Raw genomic sequence first — 18,584 nt, 5'->3', positions numbered from 1 at the left:
AGAAGTCCTCCAACTGGTAGAAGCTCCTTCCAATGAGCCACCGCGACAATGTGATCCTGAATACATTTACAGGGCGCGCCCTAACTGAGTCTGGCATGCAGTTAAACATTCGCACAGTCAACACTGGAAAACTATCCTTCACTCTTGACAGGCGACAGCGCGGCACATCCAAGTTGACCCTCCCTCGATTTCCATGTGAGTGCACTTCCTCTCTTCTGGTGAATGTGTAGATGTTTTTCCTGACATGTAGAAGCGATGACAGTATGTAGAGGCCATATACTGTATGGATACCCAAACGCTGAAATATGGGCTAGCAGTGTGCATCATACTCACTACATGTCATTACATGGAGTGCCTTCTTCTGGAGCAGGAGAATGTTTCTCACATGCACCGAGTGCCCCCATATCAAGATGCCTTACTGAATGTGGGTGGCAAATACCGCATGGTACAACAACAGCAGGCGATCAACAGTGGCAGCCCCCTCATTCTCCGGAGCAGATAAACAACTCTAGAAAGCCTTTTGCAAACTTTGGTTATATGTGACTCTCATGATAGTTTGGTATCAATACCAAAACCAAGTAATGTCACAGGCTCAGTATCAAGATTATCTGTTTTGCTCAGAGTGTATGCAATCTCCTGAGTTTTGGTCTCATTCGGCTTCAGCTTATTATTGGCAAACCACTTTTTGGCCTCAGAAAAGAGCGTGTGAGCCTTGGATTTGGCATCATGGGGCCGTCTGCCCTGACCAATGATTGTGGTATCATCAGCGAAAAGCAAGCTGGCACCATCCAGGTGCAATTTATTAATCATCACCAGGAATAACAGCGGGCCAAGTACTGAGCCTTGGGACACACCATGGGGTACATCTTCTTCATTTGATCTGGCACTCATTATTGAAACTACCTGCTTTCTGTCGTGCAAGGTGCCCGAAATGATGCTGGACGGGTGTATGTTGACTGGCGCTCGTGTCGTGTGATCGACTGGCTGGCTCCCCTGCGCTGCCTTCGCTGCCTGTCTTATGGTCACGTGGCGAGGGTGTGCAGGATGGCGTCCCCAGTCTGCCGCAAGTGCGGAAAAGGGAGGCATTGCGAGGCCGATTGCACGGCTCGTGCTCCAGTGTGTGTGAATTGTTTGCGCGCGGGTCGGTTGGCGGACCACTCTGTGTTGTCCCCCAACTGCCCCTCGTATAAGGCGGCGTTACAGTCCTTGGCGAGATCGACTCGTTATGTTTAAGATCGTTCAAGCCAATACTGGGCGAAGCCGAGCGGGTATGATTGAGTTGTTGTCTGATTGTGTTGCATGTGGTGTGTGTTGCTGTCGGTGCTCAGACGACAGTCCAGGCGGAGTTTCGGGTAACATCTTTCCGAAACGCCCTGGCTGCTGTCTGAATGCCCCTGGCTCTGTCGGGGTCATTTTGGCAGTGGCGCGGGCTTTTTCCAAGTCTTCAGGTAGCTGAGAGGATACGTCCGGGCCTTCTGGCCCACGTACCGCCGGAACTGGGCGTCTGTGGTGGGGCAGTTTGTCTCTCCATTGGCGTCCAGGCTAAACTCCTCAATGATGCCCACCTGACGATTGGCAGTGGTGCTACGGACCCTGAGCCGTTTTTGTGGTATGATGTAAATCAGGTACACAAGGGCTCAGGTGAGGTTTACCGGACCGGAGGGTTTACACATGTCCTTGAGGTAGTCGGCGACCATCTTCCACGCTCTTCCCCGGAACCCATATCTAGCCAGCTTTCTCAACAAGATGACATGGGGCACACAATCGAACGCCTTTGAGAGGTCGCACAATACCAACTCAATTGATCCATGTTTCTCAAAGACCTCTTGTATTATTTGGACAAGAGAGAGCACTGCTAATGTAGTGGACCTTCCCACTCTAAAACCACGTTGCATCACTAAGGAGGTTATTACTTTCCAAATACTCACTCATTTGCCTCAACAAAGCACTCTCTATAATTTTACTGATGACTGGCACAATAGAAACTGGCCTGAAATAGCCAATATCATCAGGATTGTCTTTTTTATGTATGGGCACAGTTCTTGCGACCTTGAGGCAGTCTGGGAATATTCCATCAATGAGACAGGCATTGATTAACAGAAGGAGTGGACCAATTATCACACCAACAACTTACTTTAGGACATATGTGGATAGGCCATATAATCAATTGTACTTTCCAATTTACAAAACAACCTCATATTTAAAGAGACCGTACTGACCTGGAATGCAACTACTACTTCTAAATCATAAAAAATATATACTTGAAATCTTTTCTATAACTTTGATCCGAAAGCTCATGTCCTACATTATAACTACAAAGAAAAAGGAAAAACAGGCCAGTACAAGAGAACTTTGTTTTTGCATCCTGCAAGAGATTTTCTCACTTGGAATAAATTTTAATTCATCATTCACTATTTTATTATGAAATATCAAAATAATTTATTTTCCCAAAATTGAAAACAAATAGCAGAGCAGAGAAATTGTATAAGATTAATTATGAGTTATGATTTATTGAAGAAAATAATCATAATAGCTTATGTATGATGAAGATTTATTTTTGTTTTTATAGAGGAATTTTTATTGGCATAATATTATGCATTGAAGGAGTTTTGGATGTCATGGTTGGAGTCAAACGCCTCAGTCTTTGGGTGTCTGTGAAGAATCAACTTTTCATTATTCACTAATGTTGATTAGTGACGTGTCAATGATACAAGAGACGAATAATGCAATCGAAACGGTATCATTTATCATCATTATACTGATACTATTGAAGTCCCCATTGGAAACGCCAAAATATTTGTTGAATTTGTTTAATTCACATTGATGCTTGTAACTTTCTCTGTAAAATGTTTCTATTTATTTATTTCTTGACTTAGTTCTTTTTAACAACTTGAGCACGGTTGTACAAAAGCCGGTCAAGTTTTAACCGTGATAAATTTTGAAAAAACCAACCAGAGAAGGCCTTTTTGACAAGACGGCTTCTCTGATTAGTTCTCGTCGAATTAATCACGATTGAAATTTAACCGTCTTTTGTGCAACTGGCACTTAGTTTCCTCTATTCTGTGCTGTTCTTAATTCCTTCATTAGATTAATCTATTGTTGTAACATTTGTCCTTTTGAGATTTGCTTATTCTTATATATTTTTTTAGAATTCAGTGAACTCTTACATGTTTTTAATTAAATGAATATTATCAATAAGTACACTGATTTGATTCTTTGTTTTTCAGAAATGGAAACTGATAAATCGAAATCTGAAGCAAATGGGAGTGATGAACCTGACGTTTTTTCATTTTCAAATAATGAGTAAACAATCATTTATTATTTTTATAGGATAAATTATTATGTATACAGCACTATAGCCCTTGGAATGTAGCGTTTCCATTTTTTATGTATCTAGATAAATCCAGATATGTGAATCTAACTGTGATCTATTGTTTTGAAGCTGTAGAACCATTTGAAATGAGTCTATTCAATTTCTCATAATTGTTACTTTCTGTTGAAATTATTTCAAGCTAGTAGCTTGCTTACGAGCAAAAAGACAATATTTTAGATCCTCTATTTTTGTTAGTCAATAGTTGAGACATGAGTTACGCTAATATTGTCTAAAAGTATTAATAACATCGGAATACTGCATTCATTTTGCCTTGTCATTATTTGTTGCATGATTAAAACTATTTATGATACCAAAATTATGCTACTTGCAGACCTTTTATTAGCTTTCTATAATTTCCTTATTAATTTCTTCTATACTATTTTTCAATCAAAATTTGTTCATTTTCATCTTTTTTTGTTGTAGTTGGTGGAAGAAACTGTTAGCTCGGATGAAAAAGAAAAATCGGTGAGGAAATATTTTGTTTTATTAATACGGAAACAAACTATTTCCACTTTATATCACTCAAATTCAGTCTGAACTGAAGGAGCATGATAATATTATGTCTCTCCTTAATCTCAGTTAAAATTGTCTCTTATCACACGTTAATAATTGTTGATAGTTTAAAACAATAGCAATGAAGATGAGTCTTTCTTCAATTCTATCAATTTTTTTTCTTCTTGAAAAATCTTTTTGAAATAGAAAAAAAAACAGATATCGCGATAATTTTATCTCCTTAGTTTTCTTTTAATCAATCTTAATGCAAGTTCTAAATTCATTTCCAATTTCAATAATCGGATTAAAAATTTCATTTAAATTATAATCATTAACAGTTTTTGTTTTTGATTCAATTTAGGTGTCCTCAAAAGTACTGCTCTAGATTATGCTCATCTAATCTAAAATAATTGTAATCAATTTTTGGATTGAATGATAATTTCTAATATGGCTTCATTCTTATACCATATCTATTATCTAATTGTTTATTGCATTCCAGTCAAATTAATATCCCCCATCTATCAGTTATCTTTTTTGAAAATATAGACTAATTTGGGCACATTATCAGATGAGATACTGTAATCTTCAGTGGCGGAACATGTATGTAACTTTCAAATGAATTCGTGATATTATTAGACAATATTATAGTGTTTTATCATGGATAAATATCACTAAATCTCACCAAAACCAGTATAAGATACCTACTGTATAAGTAGATTTTCAATAGTTTACTTTTTGCTTTGCTTATTGACTGATTATTGTCATTCTTTATGTAATTATGTTCTTCTAAAATCGTAAAATAGTATTCCATCGTTGTTCATCATCAATAGGAAGAGCAAGAGGAAGGTCTCAAGCTTCAGTTCCAATTTGAAATCTTCAACTTATTATTTAAATTATTGCAAGATCTTCGATACTAATTTTTAACCCCTTCTAATCAAATTTTAATGTAAAATGAAATTTAATGGTATTTACCTCATAATGTAGAAGAAATGTTTCCGATTATAAATTTTTAACAAAAATTATGCCCACTGTCATTACAATGTGATATAAAACCTCCTCTCCTTACAGGCAATTTTTGTGCATGGATTCTGTTGATATAAATGTACGCCAATATTGTACTATTATTAAATTTTATTATATTTTTATTATTAAATTTGAATGGAATGTAGTACACTACTTCAAATAATATTAATGTTTGAATTGATGATCAAAGATTCTTATGCAAACATTCAACTTTATTCCCACACTATTTCAATTTACTTTTTTCCAATCAACAATCTAATTTGAACAATCTTATCAAGTTGTTGATAGAAGTTAGAGAGAATTATTTCTTATTCGCTCGATGTTGGTTTCGAATTTTACAAAATGTCGTTATATTTTCAAGAGATTACAAGGCGCGTTGTTTTCTATTCAAGGTACGAAAGATTAGTTTATTAAATAATTAATTTTACTAAGATCTTTTAATTCATTTTTGTTTATTGCTTATTTTGTCTTCTTTTCATTCACTGTGTTGCAAATCAATTTTTAAACACCGTCATACCTTCCAGTTTAATATATTTCTGAAATAGTAAAGAATCTATATTTATTGACATTTTTATCTACCTACATCTGAAGTCATGCATATAATAATGATAAGAACTTGCTTGCTCTAACGTCACTATTTTACCCACATCGCTTGCTAATGATAATACATCTTAATCACTCCAAAATTACTACTAATTTTAGTAATATTTTTTGGTGACATTCATATCATAATTCAGTAAGACTAAAACAATTCTAGTTTTAACAAAGTGCTGGAATGAGCCTACAGGAAAATTCATATTGTGGAGAATTGCTAGTAGCTATTCTTGGTTGTAAATTATTATTATTGGTGACTATTGTTGGGAGGTTAGAGAAGATTAGCGGGGAATGTAGAAATGAGAATTTAATGGCGAACACTGCTTTTCATTACGTGACTTTCTACCATTTTTTATGCGGATGATACTCACATGCAGTTTTAGCTTGTGCGTAGGTAATGGGACGAGATGATAAAAAATCCACGCCCGCCGGCGGGATTTGAACCCACGACCAAGTTGCGCTAGAAGACTAAGGGTGCAATGCCTTAGTCGTATCGGCTAATTTCCATTTACTAAGCGTCTACTGTACATAGAAATTTATGTAAAAGCATATAGCCCTGTCTATATGCCACTATAGATTTCTAATTCGGCTTGCATTTTTTTGTTGAAGTAAATTGAAGAGGAGAAATTATACTCTACTATTCATTATGATATTTTAATCAGTAAATTGTGGCTACATTTTGGCTGATACATTTATTTATTGATATTGTCCTTTTTTCTATAGACTTGAGATTGATTCAATGATTACAGTATAACCAAAGAAATTTAAATTAATTTATTGCAAATTGAAAACAATTTACAGTAAAGTATAAATTGATGAAATGTATAATTTAATTACAATTATAAAATACAAAATACCGTACATAAGAGTAAAAAATACTGTAGAAAAATGATAGTACCAATACATATATAAAACTGCAAAATTAATTTCCCTTGTGCACTGCCAACATAAGGGAAACCTTGTGTGTTGGCTGTGAGTGGCAGGATGACAATGCTCAGGAGTAACTCATGTATGAGCTACTACTCCTTATTATATAATATGATGCTTTGCGATTTTTGTATAATAGGTGTAGTTATTTTCTCTAGCATTAATACATTTAAATTGTAAGCTATTTTGTACTTGACTAGAACTGAAGCAGGATAAGTCAACTGCAACTCACTCCAACACACAAGGGATGTTATGTTCGCAGTGCCAAAAGTTACATTGATAATATTGTATTATCCAACTCATGTTCTGATGTCTATTTGTATTGTATACTCATCTTATTTTGGAATTGTTTTTACAGTAAATTCAATTCAATTAGATAATTAAATTCACCTTTTCTGTGTTTCAATGTATTCTTCAAAATTGAATTCGAATTTCTCTTTGTTTTGTTTCAGTGCCAGCAATAAGAACGAGGCAAAGAGTCCAGTAGCAAAAGAATCCTTATTCTACAACATGAACCATAAAAGTCGTGGCCTAGCAATCATTTTCAATCATGAGAAATTTGATAGTGATTCTTTGAAACAAAGAAATGGCACAAATGTAGATGCTGACAACCTAAAAAACACTTTGACGAGACTCGGTTTTTCTGTTGCCGTGTTCAAAGACTACTTATGCCATCAAGTTGAGAATGTACTCATTGAAGGTACGTCAATAAACCTACTGATCATTTTCATATCCCTCATCAGCTTAATAGATGTCAAAATGAACATTCAATTCTTGTAAACGTTACGTTTCCTCAGTAATGAAGAATGTAAAATATCTTTAGACTATGGGTGTTGTCAATTATTATGGAATTGCTGACCTTTTTCATAAGACAGTCAATAAAAGTACTACGCAAACGTCCATCGATTTCATAATTATTAAAAATATTTATAGTCTTCACACCAACTCCAGAGACTTGATATGTGCTTCAAATCAGAATCTTGAAAGCTTTCAAAACAGAAACCACTGTCATAACACAATAAATAGAAGCCTTCTTATCACGAACGTGGTTAGGAAGGCAACATACCAACGACACTTCAACCACCTAGCACCAAAACTCCACAGTTTAGTTCCTGTACACATCAAGATAATAGAAAACACAAGAAAATTTAAATGCGCCGTTTAAAACTGAATCACAACAACTGGAAGACATACTATAGAAAACATAATTTCGAACAATATGTGAGCTCACTTACCCAAGGTATTTGCACCCCCACTCTAAATTTGATTGTATTACTACTACACCTGCTCTAGAACATGGGTTTCCCACAATTGAGTAGGTTAATTTCCGAAAAATGAAATTTATTTATATTTGTAGTAAATTTCATTTATTGTATTTTTGAATATTATGTACATTTTATTGATTAGATTGTTTATTTGTATATTAATGGAAATGAAAATTGTTTGTATTGTATTTTGTTTGGTTCGCATGAGATTGTTTTATCATACATGTAAAATGTTACAGTTTTTATGTGGATGTCCACTGGAAGCCTTGAACTGATACCGATGACCCAAGTGTGTTTTCGAATCTATAAATACTTGGTAGTTGGATCAATAGTGTTGACGGTTTCCAATGACATACAACTGAAAAAGCTAATATTACAAGAAAATATGGATTATAGCATTAAAACCCATTCTCCGAATTTACTGTTTGCATTATTTTTTGTTCAAGATTTTAATTTTGGTTAGCAATTAGAATGTAATGAGTTTCTCATATTATGCAAACGTCCAAGAACGTAGTTTTAACTTTGAAAACTTTTTCCCAAGTTGAATTTTTTTTCTCAAATCAACAAAGCAATTCTAAGCAAATCACTTCAACAGAGCAATATAAAATAATGTTCTCAATATGCTGATTTAAAATTGCATTGTTCATTGTATTTTGCAAATCAACCGGTTTAATGCAGAAATATTATTTCCAGTAATAATCTAAATATTTTGTAACAATAATAGATTCTGAATTTGAAAGCGATTGAGTATTTTAAAGCCATAACTTGTTTGGATTACCAAATTTCTATAAGTACATGATTTTCAGCAGGTCCTCAAGCTGCTAACATCAATCATGACTTTGTGCAATTCAAATCTTTAGATATAATTCCAAATACGAACTAATTATTTATTTATTCACAATATCACATCGGAAACAACAGGTAATGACCCAAATATGTTTCCTTAACACAACAATAAGTACAGTATACGATTCAATAAAAAAAAGATACTAAAACTAACGTTTGAAAAGAAAAGAAAATAATACTTAGAAAACTATTTCTAAAACATTCTTTAATAGAGTTGATGGTGAAGTGATGGTATTATACTAATTATCGAGTGACCTGGCTGGCTCAGGTCTGGTGTCAGAGTTTTCAGGTCGCAACTGATCAATTTCAGGGCCTCAAAATTTTTAATACAAACTTATTATATTATTAATCTTAGAATTCACATTAACAAATGTTCCGTTTTTTATTGATTTTGGAATTCAATTTCAATTCAATTTATTTTATTAAAAACACACAAAACAAGACAAAACCAAATTACAAAGAATTACGAAACAAATAAAACACAATAAAATGTTACAAATATAAAAACCATGGGCTTTGTGGTTGGGTGTGTTGGAGAAGAGAAAAAAAGAGAGGAAGATACCTAGCCAACTATGGTTTCCCATGTAATAGGCAGGCAAAGAAGAAGAGAGAAGTAATGAGGAAAAAAGGGAAGGGAGAAATGGGTGAAGGAAGAAAACAGAGGAATAGGTACTCAAAATAAAGGTGAGCGAGTCCACTGAAAAATTAAAGAAAAAACAATGCTGGAGCAGAAATCTCGAGTCATATATCTAAATGGAAGAAGAAATTACTGTATGTCCAGTTTTTTATATCCAGTTTAATTTTTCCGCTGATCTTATTGTCCATGAGAAAGTGATTTGGAATGAGGTTTATTATTTTAGTACCTATTTAAATTAACTGCCTCCTTATACATTCAATATTAGTGTTATAGGTTACATATTTGTTAGCAGTGGCCCTTAGATTATAGTAATTAAGTGTAGAGTTTATTGTGAGAGGAAAATCGGATCAATATTTTATCAAGTACTCAATTACGGTTTTTATGTATAATTGACGTATAGTCATGACCTCAAAATCACTAAAAACCATATCCGTTGGATAGAGCCTGGGTTTGCTTAATATAGTTGTAATTATCAGTTTTTGTGCTACAAATAATTCAGCAATATGACAGTTGAAACAACCTCCCCAAACAACTATGCCATACTGCAGAATTGACTTGACTAGAGCATGATACATCATTTTCAGGTTGTTCTTATTAAGAATTCTGTTAACTTGGTAAATTTAAAAGATAAATATCTAATTTTTCTACATATTTATTTAATATGAACATCCCATTTAAGGTTTTCATCAATTATGATTCCCAAGTACTTAGTATTATTGACTTTTTTAATGGTGGGACAATTACAATTACCCAAGTTTAAATTGCACTGAGAATGGAGTCTCAAATCTTGATTCTCGTTAGGCTGCCCTACTCTATTTGCAGAATGAATGTAATTAATGAATGTTTTTGGTTTTTTTTACAGCAAGTAAGGAGGATCATTCCGACTTCGATTGTTTCGTAGTTGCTGTGTTGAGTCATGGAGAACATGGAATTATATACGCTAAAGACCATGCTTATAAACCGGAAATACTATGGACAAAATTCTCTGCAGACAACTGTAAAACACTGGCAGGGAAACCGAAGTTGTTTTTTATCCAGGTTAGCTCTTACAAAACAGGTATTTTTTTGTGCAAGAGGAAAACCCCTCTGATGAAGTGTTTCCAAACATGTTGTGTTTAAGTAGATATTAAAAGGGTGATTTTCTATTTTATTACATGAAAAAATTCATTTTTTCTCAAATTGGGATTGTAGCTTTTTAGATTCAGAAGAGGGATATGAATATCGAGCATCTAGAAATATAATCCATGATATTTTCAGAAAATATAGAAGACTATTTCCTGTAATTTGTTTAATTAAATTGCAATGAAAACAATTACTTACGAACATTAAACTTTCTCTTAAATCATGAATATCTAATACGTTTTTCCCTTTTTATATTTTAGAAGGCACAGCCTGACTTTACGTACTGTTTTCTACTTTCCGTCAAGAATAGCTTATCTGTCATAATAAAAATAGTAGAATATTTGTAAATATAATTTTCCATATTCTTGTAAGTTCATGAACTAGGGGCTTCAAGGTCCAGAAATTTGTAAGTTATGTAGAACGGTAAAAGCTAAGAATACGCATATTAGACGAGAACTATTTATATTTATTATTCAGAATGGTTGAAAAGTCCGAGAACGGCTTAATATCTCATACACAAAGGTAATTTGACGGTGGGTGTGATTGGGGATCCTACTCAAATTGAAAATACTACTTTTCTATGACTAAAAATCTGGTCCGCCATTTTGAATGCAACTTCATTTTATTTAAATAGGAAGGTGGTCATGCAATACATGATTTCGATACGGAATTTCAAGAAAAAATGAATGGCGAAAACCGCATATCGATATCTCAAACCGTTTCGAAGATATTCACATTATTAATCAATACTATTCAAAGCAGGAAGGGAAGAAACAAGTATGAGAACAGCTTAGTATCTCATACACAAATGTAATTTCAATGTGAGTGTGATTGATGATCCTACTCGAATTGAAAATACTACTTTACTATGACTTTGAAAATCTGATCCGCCATCTTAGATCCGTCATTTTGGATGCAACTTTATTTTTTTAAATAGGAAGGTGGCCATGAGAACATGATTTCAATACGGAATTTAAAAAAAATAAATGGCAGAAACCGCATATCGATATCTCAAACCGTTTGGAAGATATTCAGAAGATCGCGGACCAGATTTTTAAAGTCATAGTAAAGTAGTATTTTTCAATTTGAGGAGGATCCCCAATCACACCCACCGTCAATTTACCTTTTTGTATGAGATATTGCAACTGGCAACAACCTGGACATCATGTGCGACAACATACCTGGGAACACTGGAGGAATGGTTCAAATCACATAGCCTGTCTCTTGCCTGTCACCAGAGAAGTCATCCACAACACTGTTCACGACATGGACTAGAGAAGTAAGCACCATTGGAAGTAAGCTACCAATCGAGTTCAATGGCCATAGGGTACCAACATTGCCCAACCCGAAAATCCTCGGTGTTACATTCGTTCCTCTTCTAACGTTATATGCACATGCGCAGCAAGAACGCGGAAAGCTGAAGACAAGGAACAGCGTGCTAAGTGCATTACAGGCAGTACATGGGGCAAAGACAAAGAAACACTGCTGAGGTCATACAAAGCCATAAACAGGCCTCCTGAACTATGCAGCACCCATTTGGTCACCTCAGCTCTCGGATACACATTAGCGTAATTTACAATCATGCCAAAATGCAACCCTACGAACATCAACTGGCTGTATACTCATGTCAGATGAGGACCATCTGCATCGCGAGACTGAAATACTCACAGTCAAGTGCCATAACAGCATCATATCCCAGCAGTACCTGTTAGCCTGCCACCAACAGGATCATCCTTGCCACCATGTTACCCTAAAGGAACTGCCCCCAAAACATATAAGAAGATCAGTAAATGATCTGATCAGTGAAATTGGGTGGTTGGAAGCAAGACCATCCATCGATAGCGCAAGGTACAAGGAGGGGATCAAGTCCATACACAAAAAGACGGTCGACGAGAGCATTAGCAGACTGAGGCTTAATTCTGTGTTTGGGGGGTATCCACTCAAATAAATGCTGATGAGAAAAGCCTGCCCAGAAGAATCCGCACCATCCTTGCTCAACTGAGATAGGGCTACTCTGTGATTGTGAACAGTTACATGTCCAGAATCACTGATGGTGGGAGTGATTCATGTCCCGACTGTGGCGGCGGTCCCCACAGCACAGAGCATCTTTTCAGCTGCCCCTCGAAACCGTCACTACTGACAGCCGCCAGCCTCTGGACCGACCCCTGTGGGGTCGCCCGCTTCCTGGGCCTTGAGGCGGAGGAGGAGTGAAAAAATAGGGTTCCCGAAGTTGCTACAACAGATATTAAGCTGTTCTCGGACTTTTCACCCAACCTGTATGATGCAAAATGAGAAGTTTCCTTTTTATAGGCTTTATAAACAACACATTAAGATTAGTGTTTAGCTTCAGAACTTTCTGGAGATTTCGTCATTTTTTAGTTCAACTTGCAATTATTAAATAATTCGACAAATAAATCTTCTGTATAAAACATTATTCTTTTATCTTACTCAACCTAGCAGGTAACCCGTGCTCCGAAAGAGTTCAAATAAAAACTTTACAAACTGAAAACTTGACCTACTAAAATCTTGAAGAATTGAAAATATAAACATAAGCCTATAACCATCCTCGATAAATTGAAAATCTATATACAAAATTTCAAGTTGATCAGTCCAGTAGTTCAAACTTGATGATGCGTCATTCGTGAATTTCCTATCCCATCTTTTGTATTTTGTCTGTAAGCTAATTCTTTCCTCTATAGATATTATAGACTAAAGAAGTTTTCTAAACCTGATAATTTTAAATTGATCTTTACAGGTTTTTTCATTTTTCTACTTTTATTTTGCAGGCTTGTCAAGGTGATAAATTGGATGGTGGAATCAAGATGACTCAAACTGATTCCAGCTCGACTTATAAAATTCCAGTACATGCCGACTTCCTTATCGCTTATTCAACCATCCCTCGTGAGTCTCAATCCACTTATGATTAAAAACAGTATTTTGTAATTTGCTAATAGTATTCACTGAAATTCGCCAGTTTAATCATTGACCGAACGTAGTGAGTCTGTATGTATGTAACGCATTTACGGCCAAACGCGTTGATAGAATTCTATGAAATTTGGCAGGAATATTCCTTTTTCAACTGCGAGTCGATGTATAAACAAGGTTTTTTTTGAAATTTTGCATTTTAAGGATGATATGAAAAGAAAAGGAATTCCTCCATACTCCGATATCACAATATTTTCATAATTACAATTACAATTAGAATTATTCATAATCAATCAGCTGACAAGTGGATTATTCATTGCATGCATTACACAGATGTCTGGAGAAGCCGTGTCTATTTCTATATATGGTTTCAATATTTTGTTTTGCAGTCATGGTATTATTATGCGTGCCCATCAGTCTCAATATGCTCACATTTGAAAAAACAAATATAATAGGTGATTAAAAATAATTAAATGAACAAATCAATTATCAATTAATTTTCAAATATTTGAGGAATATTTTCATCAGATGGAATGATTATCACGGAACTGGATGAATTATCATATAGAATACAAATTCAAACGTGAACTGAGTTTGTTAACATTTCAAATAGGTGACATCAGATACTAGTGGAAGAGAAAACTTCATGAGGTCTACTGTTCATAAAACTACTAGCTATTTATTTTGTGCCGTAGCTTTTTTCAGTCATTATTACGTTGAGTTTCTAAGAATACAGTCGAACGAACATCAAGCTTTTGTGATATACCTACTTTCTCATTCAATTGAATACGATGTTGAAAACATCAAATTAAAATGTTTACATAAATCAATTCATGGTATTTATGTAATCACAAAATGACTTCTTTAATTATAGGAATCCCATTTCTCAAAGGTCACAAAATGACTTCTTCAATTATAGGAATCCCATTTCTCAAAGGTTGAACAAAATCGCATGTTTCCTCATCACTTTTCAATAATTACAGCTTGATTCGTTACTCATGATAATTTGTAAAATAAGCTGGTGTAGCGTGTGGCACTCCAACTACTTACTGTGCATCATACTGTATATACTATTTTACAAGATTCTATTTTTATCATACTGTAATAGGCCTGCCTATTATGGATTGAATGTTTACAAATCCAACTCTGAGGGCGTGTGCAGTGTACACGCAGAGAGCAGTCAGAAAAGTCAGGAGGATATAGAAATAATATATCCATACACAGAGGGATCCAAAAAATTTATCAAGTCTTTAGCACTGAATATCTTCATATTTCCGTTCAATGTTTTAAAGTAATTCTTTTACAAATAAATGTGTTTAATGTGACTTATATTAGCAGCAAACCATAATACAAAGTAAAATTCATAGCTGTACGTTATTGTGTTCTGTTTACGCATACAGTACATGCAAAAATAGAAACATTGCTACTAGGACTATTCAACCAGAGTGGCTAAAAGTGAATTCAAGCACTGCAGATTATAATAATTATGAATTATAGCAGTTAAAGCTGCGTACAGACTTGAGCGTCACGAACACGCGCATTTCACTTTTCATGTTTAATTGATTATATCTGTACCAAGGTACCTAGAATACCTAGTATCTTTACCTTACTGCTTCTGTACAGATACAAATATAATCAGCTGATTGAAAGTGAAATGCGCCTCGTGGCGCTCAAGTCTGTACGCAGCTTATTATGATAAGACAAGTAGTTGTTTGAATTTGTCTAGGTGTGTCAAAGGTTCTTCTAAGGTATTTTAAGTGAACGGTGTGTAAAGAACTCTGAAAAGGTTTTTGCTCTACTGGCATCTGCCACGCTGTCACCCTAACTGTTAAATTTAATATTTGATGTGGGGATAATTGGGTTAACAAACGACACAATATATGGACAAATCCTATTAACCGATCCTAGAACCGATTAACATGTGCGGTACTTCAAGATCAAACTATACTCAACATTGATGATAGAGTTTATTAAATAATTCAATACATAAAGAGATTCTGAACGGGCAGAAAATTATTTTCTTCTCTCTATTCTGCAGTAAAGCGCTAGTTTTTCAATGGTACTTTTATTTTATGATTATAAAACTTGAGTTATACAGGGTGTTTACGAACTACCAACCAATACTCTAGGGCATTGTTCCTGGGTAAAAAACATATCTAATTATCATATTTCAATTGTCCTGAAGTCTTCAGTTACTCACATACAGGCCATTTTGCTTTTTTCACTTATTATTTTTTCCCAAATAATGGTTAAACATACGAAATTGAAACTGCACAATCATTTATAACAACTAGACAAAGCTACAAAAAATTATGATGCTTTTTTAAATTCATAAAACAAAATGGCGGTCATTTAAAATGTTTCTTAAATAACCTAGAAACCGATGGTTTTACAAAAACTAATAACTTTTTTTAGTAAATCGAATTGCCGATCGATTGGTACATGATTTTTTTAAAGGTACCAGACTATTTATAAATTATTATATTTAGGTATATTTTTTACCCAGGAAAAATACCCTAGAGTATTGGTTGGTAGTTCGTAAACACTCGGTATTATAACAAGTTATTATATCAAGTATTATACCCTGTATTATATCAAGTTGATAAAATCAAAAAACTAAGTAAAAATAAAATTAAAGTGTAATAAGTTGAGTCAAAATACCTTATGTAGCTCTGATTTCACTCATATAATACAGAGTGATTCAAAAAGAATACCATAACTTTGAAAATCTGTATTTAATCAAGGAAACATGATAGAAACTTGGGCTGTAAATCAAAATGAAGAGTATTAAATCAAGTTTTTCCCCACCAGAAAACAAGTTCACAAATGTTCAATGTGACCCCCTCCAGACACTCGAGTGATATCAATACGATACTCGAACTCGTTCCACACCCTCAGTAGCATATCGAGCATAACAGTTTGTATAGCTGCAGTTATTTCTTGTTTGAGCTCCTCAATGTTAGCTGGTAGAGGCGGTCGATACACCTTATCTTTAACGTACCCCCATAGAAAAAAATCTCTTGGAGGCTGGTGATGAAGTGCTCTGTCTCGAGCTGCTTAGCAGCCGATCCATTGCCTCGGATAGTTTTCATTCAAATAGGCATGGACAGATGAGTGCCAATGGGACTAAATAAGGAACTAAAAAAACTTCAGAGCTTCCTCGAATCGATGACAGATAGTTCTTTACTCTCCGTTTATTCTTTGCAGAGTTACCAATTTTCAAAGTTGTGGTATTCTTTTTGAATCACGGTGTATTATGATTATTATTAATAATATTATATTATTATTTTTGCCGTCAAGTTTTAGAATGTTTTATATGGTGAATGAGCGTAAATGTGTGATTGCAGAGTACTATTCGTGGCGCAACACAGCCCGAGGCTCGTGGTTCGTGCAGGCGCTGTGCAGTGTGCTCGACGAAATCGGCACCGACTACGACATACTCACCCTCTTGACGCTGGTCAATCAGCGTGTGGCCTTCGACTTTGAATCCTATGTTCCCAACGATAGTAGGATGCATGCTCAAAAGCAAATTCCTTGCATCACGTTCATGCTCACCCGCCTCTTGAAGTTCAACATAAAGACTCAACCAATGCCAACATAATTATATTAGCAACTAATCGGGTTTCTAAGACTATGTGCAAAGTGAGAAAGTAATAGAAGTGAAATTCTAATGTGATGAAAGCATAGTTGCCTTCAAAGCTATATAACAGTCAATATATTTGACAAGTCCAAGGCCCGGTTTCACTAAAGCCTGTTAAAATTGATTCATTGTTAAATTCTATGAGAACCAAACAGAAAAGGCTTTTCTGAGAAGACGACTTCTCTGATTGGCTCTCGTGGCATTTAATCGGGATTAAAAGTTATCAGACTTCTGTGCAACCGGTGAAGCTTACTATTTTGTAAAAGTGTTCAATTGATTCCTATTTTGATCGTCTTTGATAAGAGTTTTGAAATGAATCTTATTCTAGATCTACTGTTATAGAAAACTACTGTTTTTCACAGTACCTCAGGAGGGATAGTCATTATGTTATTTATAAAACTTAAAATAAGTTTTTAGCATTTATTCTTGTGCATTTAAATTTTAATTTTTTCTAAATAGTGTTATGTTATATTAAGTGTGTTTTGGAAAAACTACTTGTTCGCGAACAAAAGACTTGGTCCTATTGATTTGGTAATTATTTCTTAGTTTGTATCATTCTATTTTCTATGGGTATAGTACGAACAAAAAAATCATGTTATTTGTAAGTAACATAGATCTGCCATAGAAACTCGTTTCAATGTCATTGGATTGTAAGATTAATATAGTATCAATGTGCCTAATTTCTCATTCCAATCTGATATTAATGTATAACAACTCCTTTTGGAATTGATGAAAAAAATCTATATTATAATTAATTATTGTTTTACTCTAGTAGTATATCACTACCTCCGTAAACGGAGGTAGTGAGTATATACTCTATAAATATTGAATTTGATGTAAGAGCAGAACCATCTTATTTTAATATTTTCTTTTAATCCAGCTTGATGTTTCAAAACTGATAATTCTTCTCTGTTATTTTAAATCAATTACTTACTTATGAAGCGCTACAGCCCTGCGTGGACGTTGGCCTCCTCAACAATTCACCTCCATTCATCTCTGATTAGCCAGTCTCTCCAAGTTCCTCTTTAAGTAATAACCTAAATAAAAACTTGTTCAATCTGTATTTGGTTTGGCAAGTTAAAATTGGATTCTAAATTAAACCTATTTTACACTTTCATACCTAATGTATTTTTTATCAATCTCCTGCATCAATATCGTCTGATGTGATATTTATAAATTCATATCAATTAGGATAATTATTGTATTTAATGCATTTCATTACTTTTATCATTTGTAATAATTTACTCATGTTAGAATTAAATTTGCAATGGTATTTTGGTTTTTTTCTTTCATTCCTTAATTATATGTCATGGTTATACTTTGACAACTTTCTGTTGAAAGTAATATCTCACAGGCCTTGGAAGTTTTAATACAGAGTATGATTATTAATCGATTATTATTGAAGAGATACTGTCCAGTCATTAGAGATAAAGATGATATTCATCTACAGAAATTAGACCTAATAACTGCATACTTCCCTTTGAAACATATTAGCTTGAGATTAATTCTAAAAATGCATGTAAACTGTAAATGGTTCAAGATTGACCATTTTTATTTCAACGACAACAAATCTTAAACAAATAAAAAAACTGATAGTTTTCCAACATTTTCTTACTTCAAACTAGGGACTTGATTGAAAGCATGTTCTTAAATTTACGCCCTTGACTCATTCTCTATACTCTCGGTTTACTCACTATTTCCAGAATAGCTTTTATCAAGAGTGTATATACACTCTGATAG

The 18,584-nt window shown here is 34.3% G+C and overlaps 1 protein-coding gene across 2 annotated transcripts; it reads left to right on the top strand.

The window, feature by feature from the left end:
• The first annotated feature begins 3,092 nt into the window (after positions 1 to 3,092).
• LOC111044000 (caspase-1) lies at positions 3,093 to 18,117 on the top strand. 2 transcript variants are annotated; one of them, XM_039421646.1, is made up of 6 exons: positions 3,155 to 3,303; positions 3,797 to 3,838; positions 6,862 to 7,109; positions 10,020 to 10,195; positions 13,066 to 13,180; positions 16,552 to 18,117. In XM_039421646.1, the coding sequence occupies exons 1-6, from the start codon at positions 3,182 to 3,184 to the stop codon at positions 16,803 to 16,805; spliced, it is 957 nt and encodes a 318-aa protein (XP_039277580.1). In that variant the 5' UTR covers positions 3,155 to 3,181; the 3' UTR covers positions 16,806 to 18,117. The 2 variants fall into 2 exon arrangements, with proteins under 2 accessions (XP_039277581.1, XP_039277580.1); XM_039421647.1 differs by lacking the exon at positions 3,797 to 3,838 and having other exon boundaries at positions 3,093 to 3,303.
• Positions 18,118 to 18,584: the final 467 nt, after the last annotated feature.

The sequence above is a fragment of the Nilaparvata lugens genome, chromosome 2, assembly GCF_014356525.2.
Source record: "Nilaparvata lugens isolate BPH chromosome 2, ASM1435652v1, whole genome shotgun sequence".
Classification (NCBI taxonomy): domain Eukaryota; kingdom Metazoa; phylum Arthropoda; class Insecta; order Hemiptera; family Delphacidae; genus Nilaparvata; species Nilaparvata lugens.
This window is presented reverse-complemented; position numbering and strand designations above follow the sequence as displayed.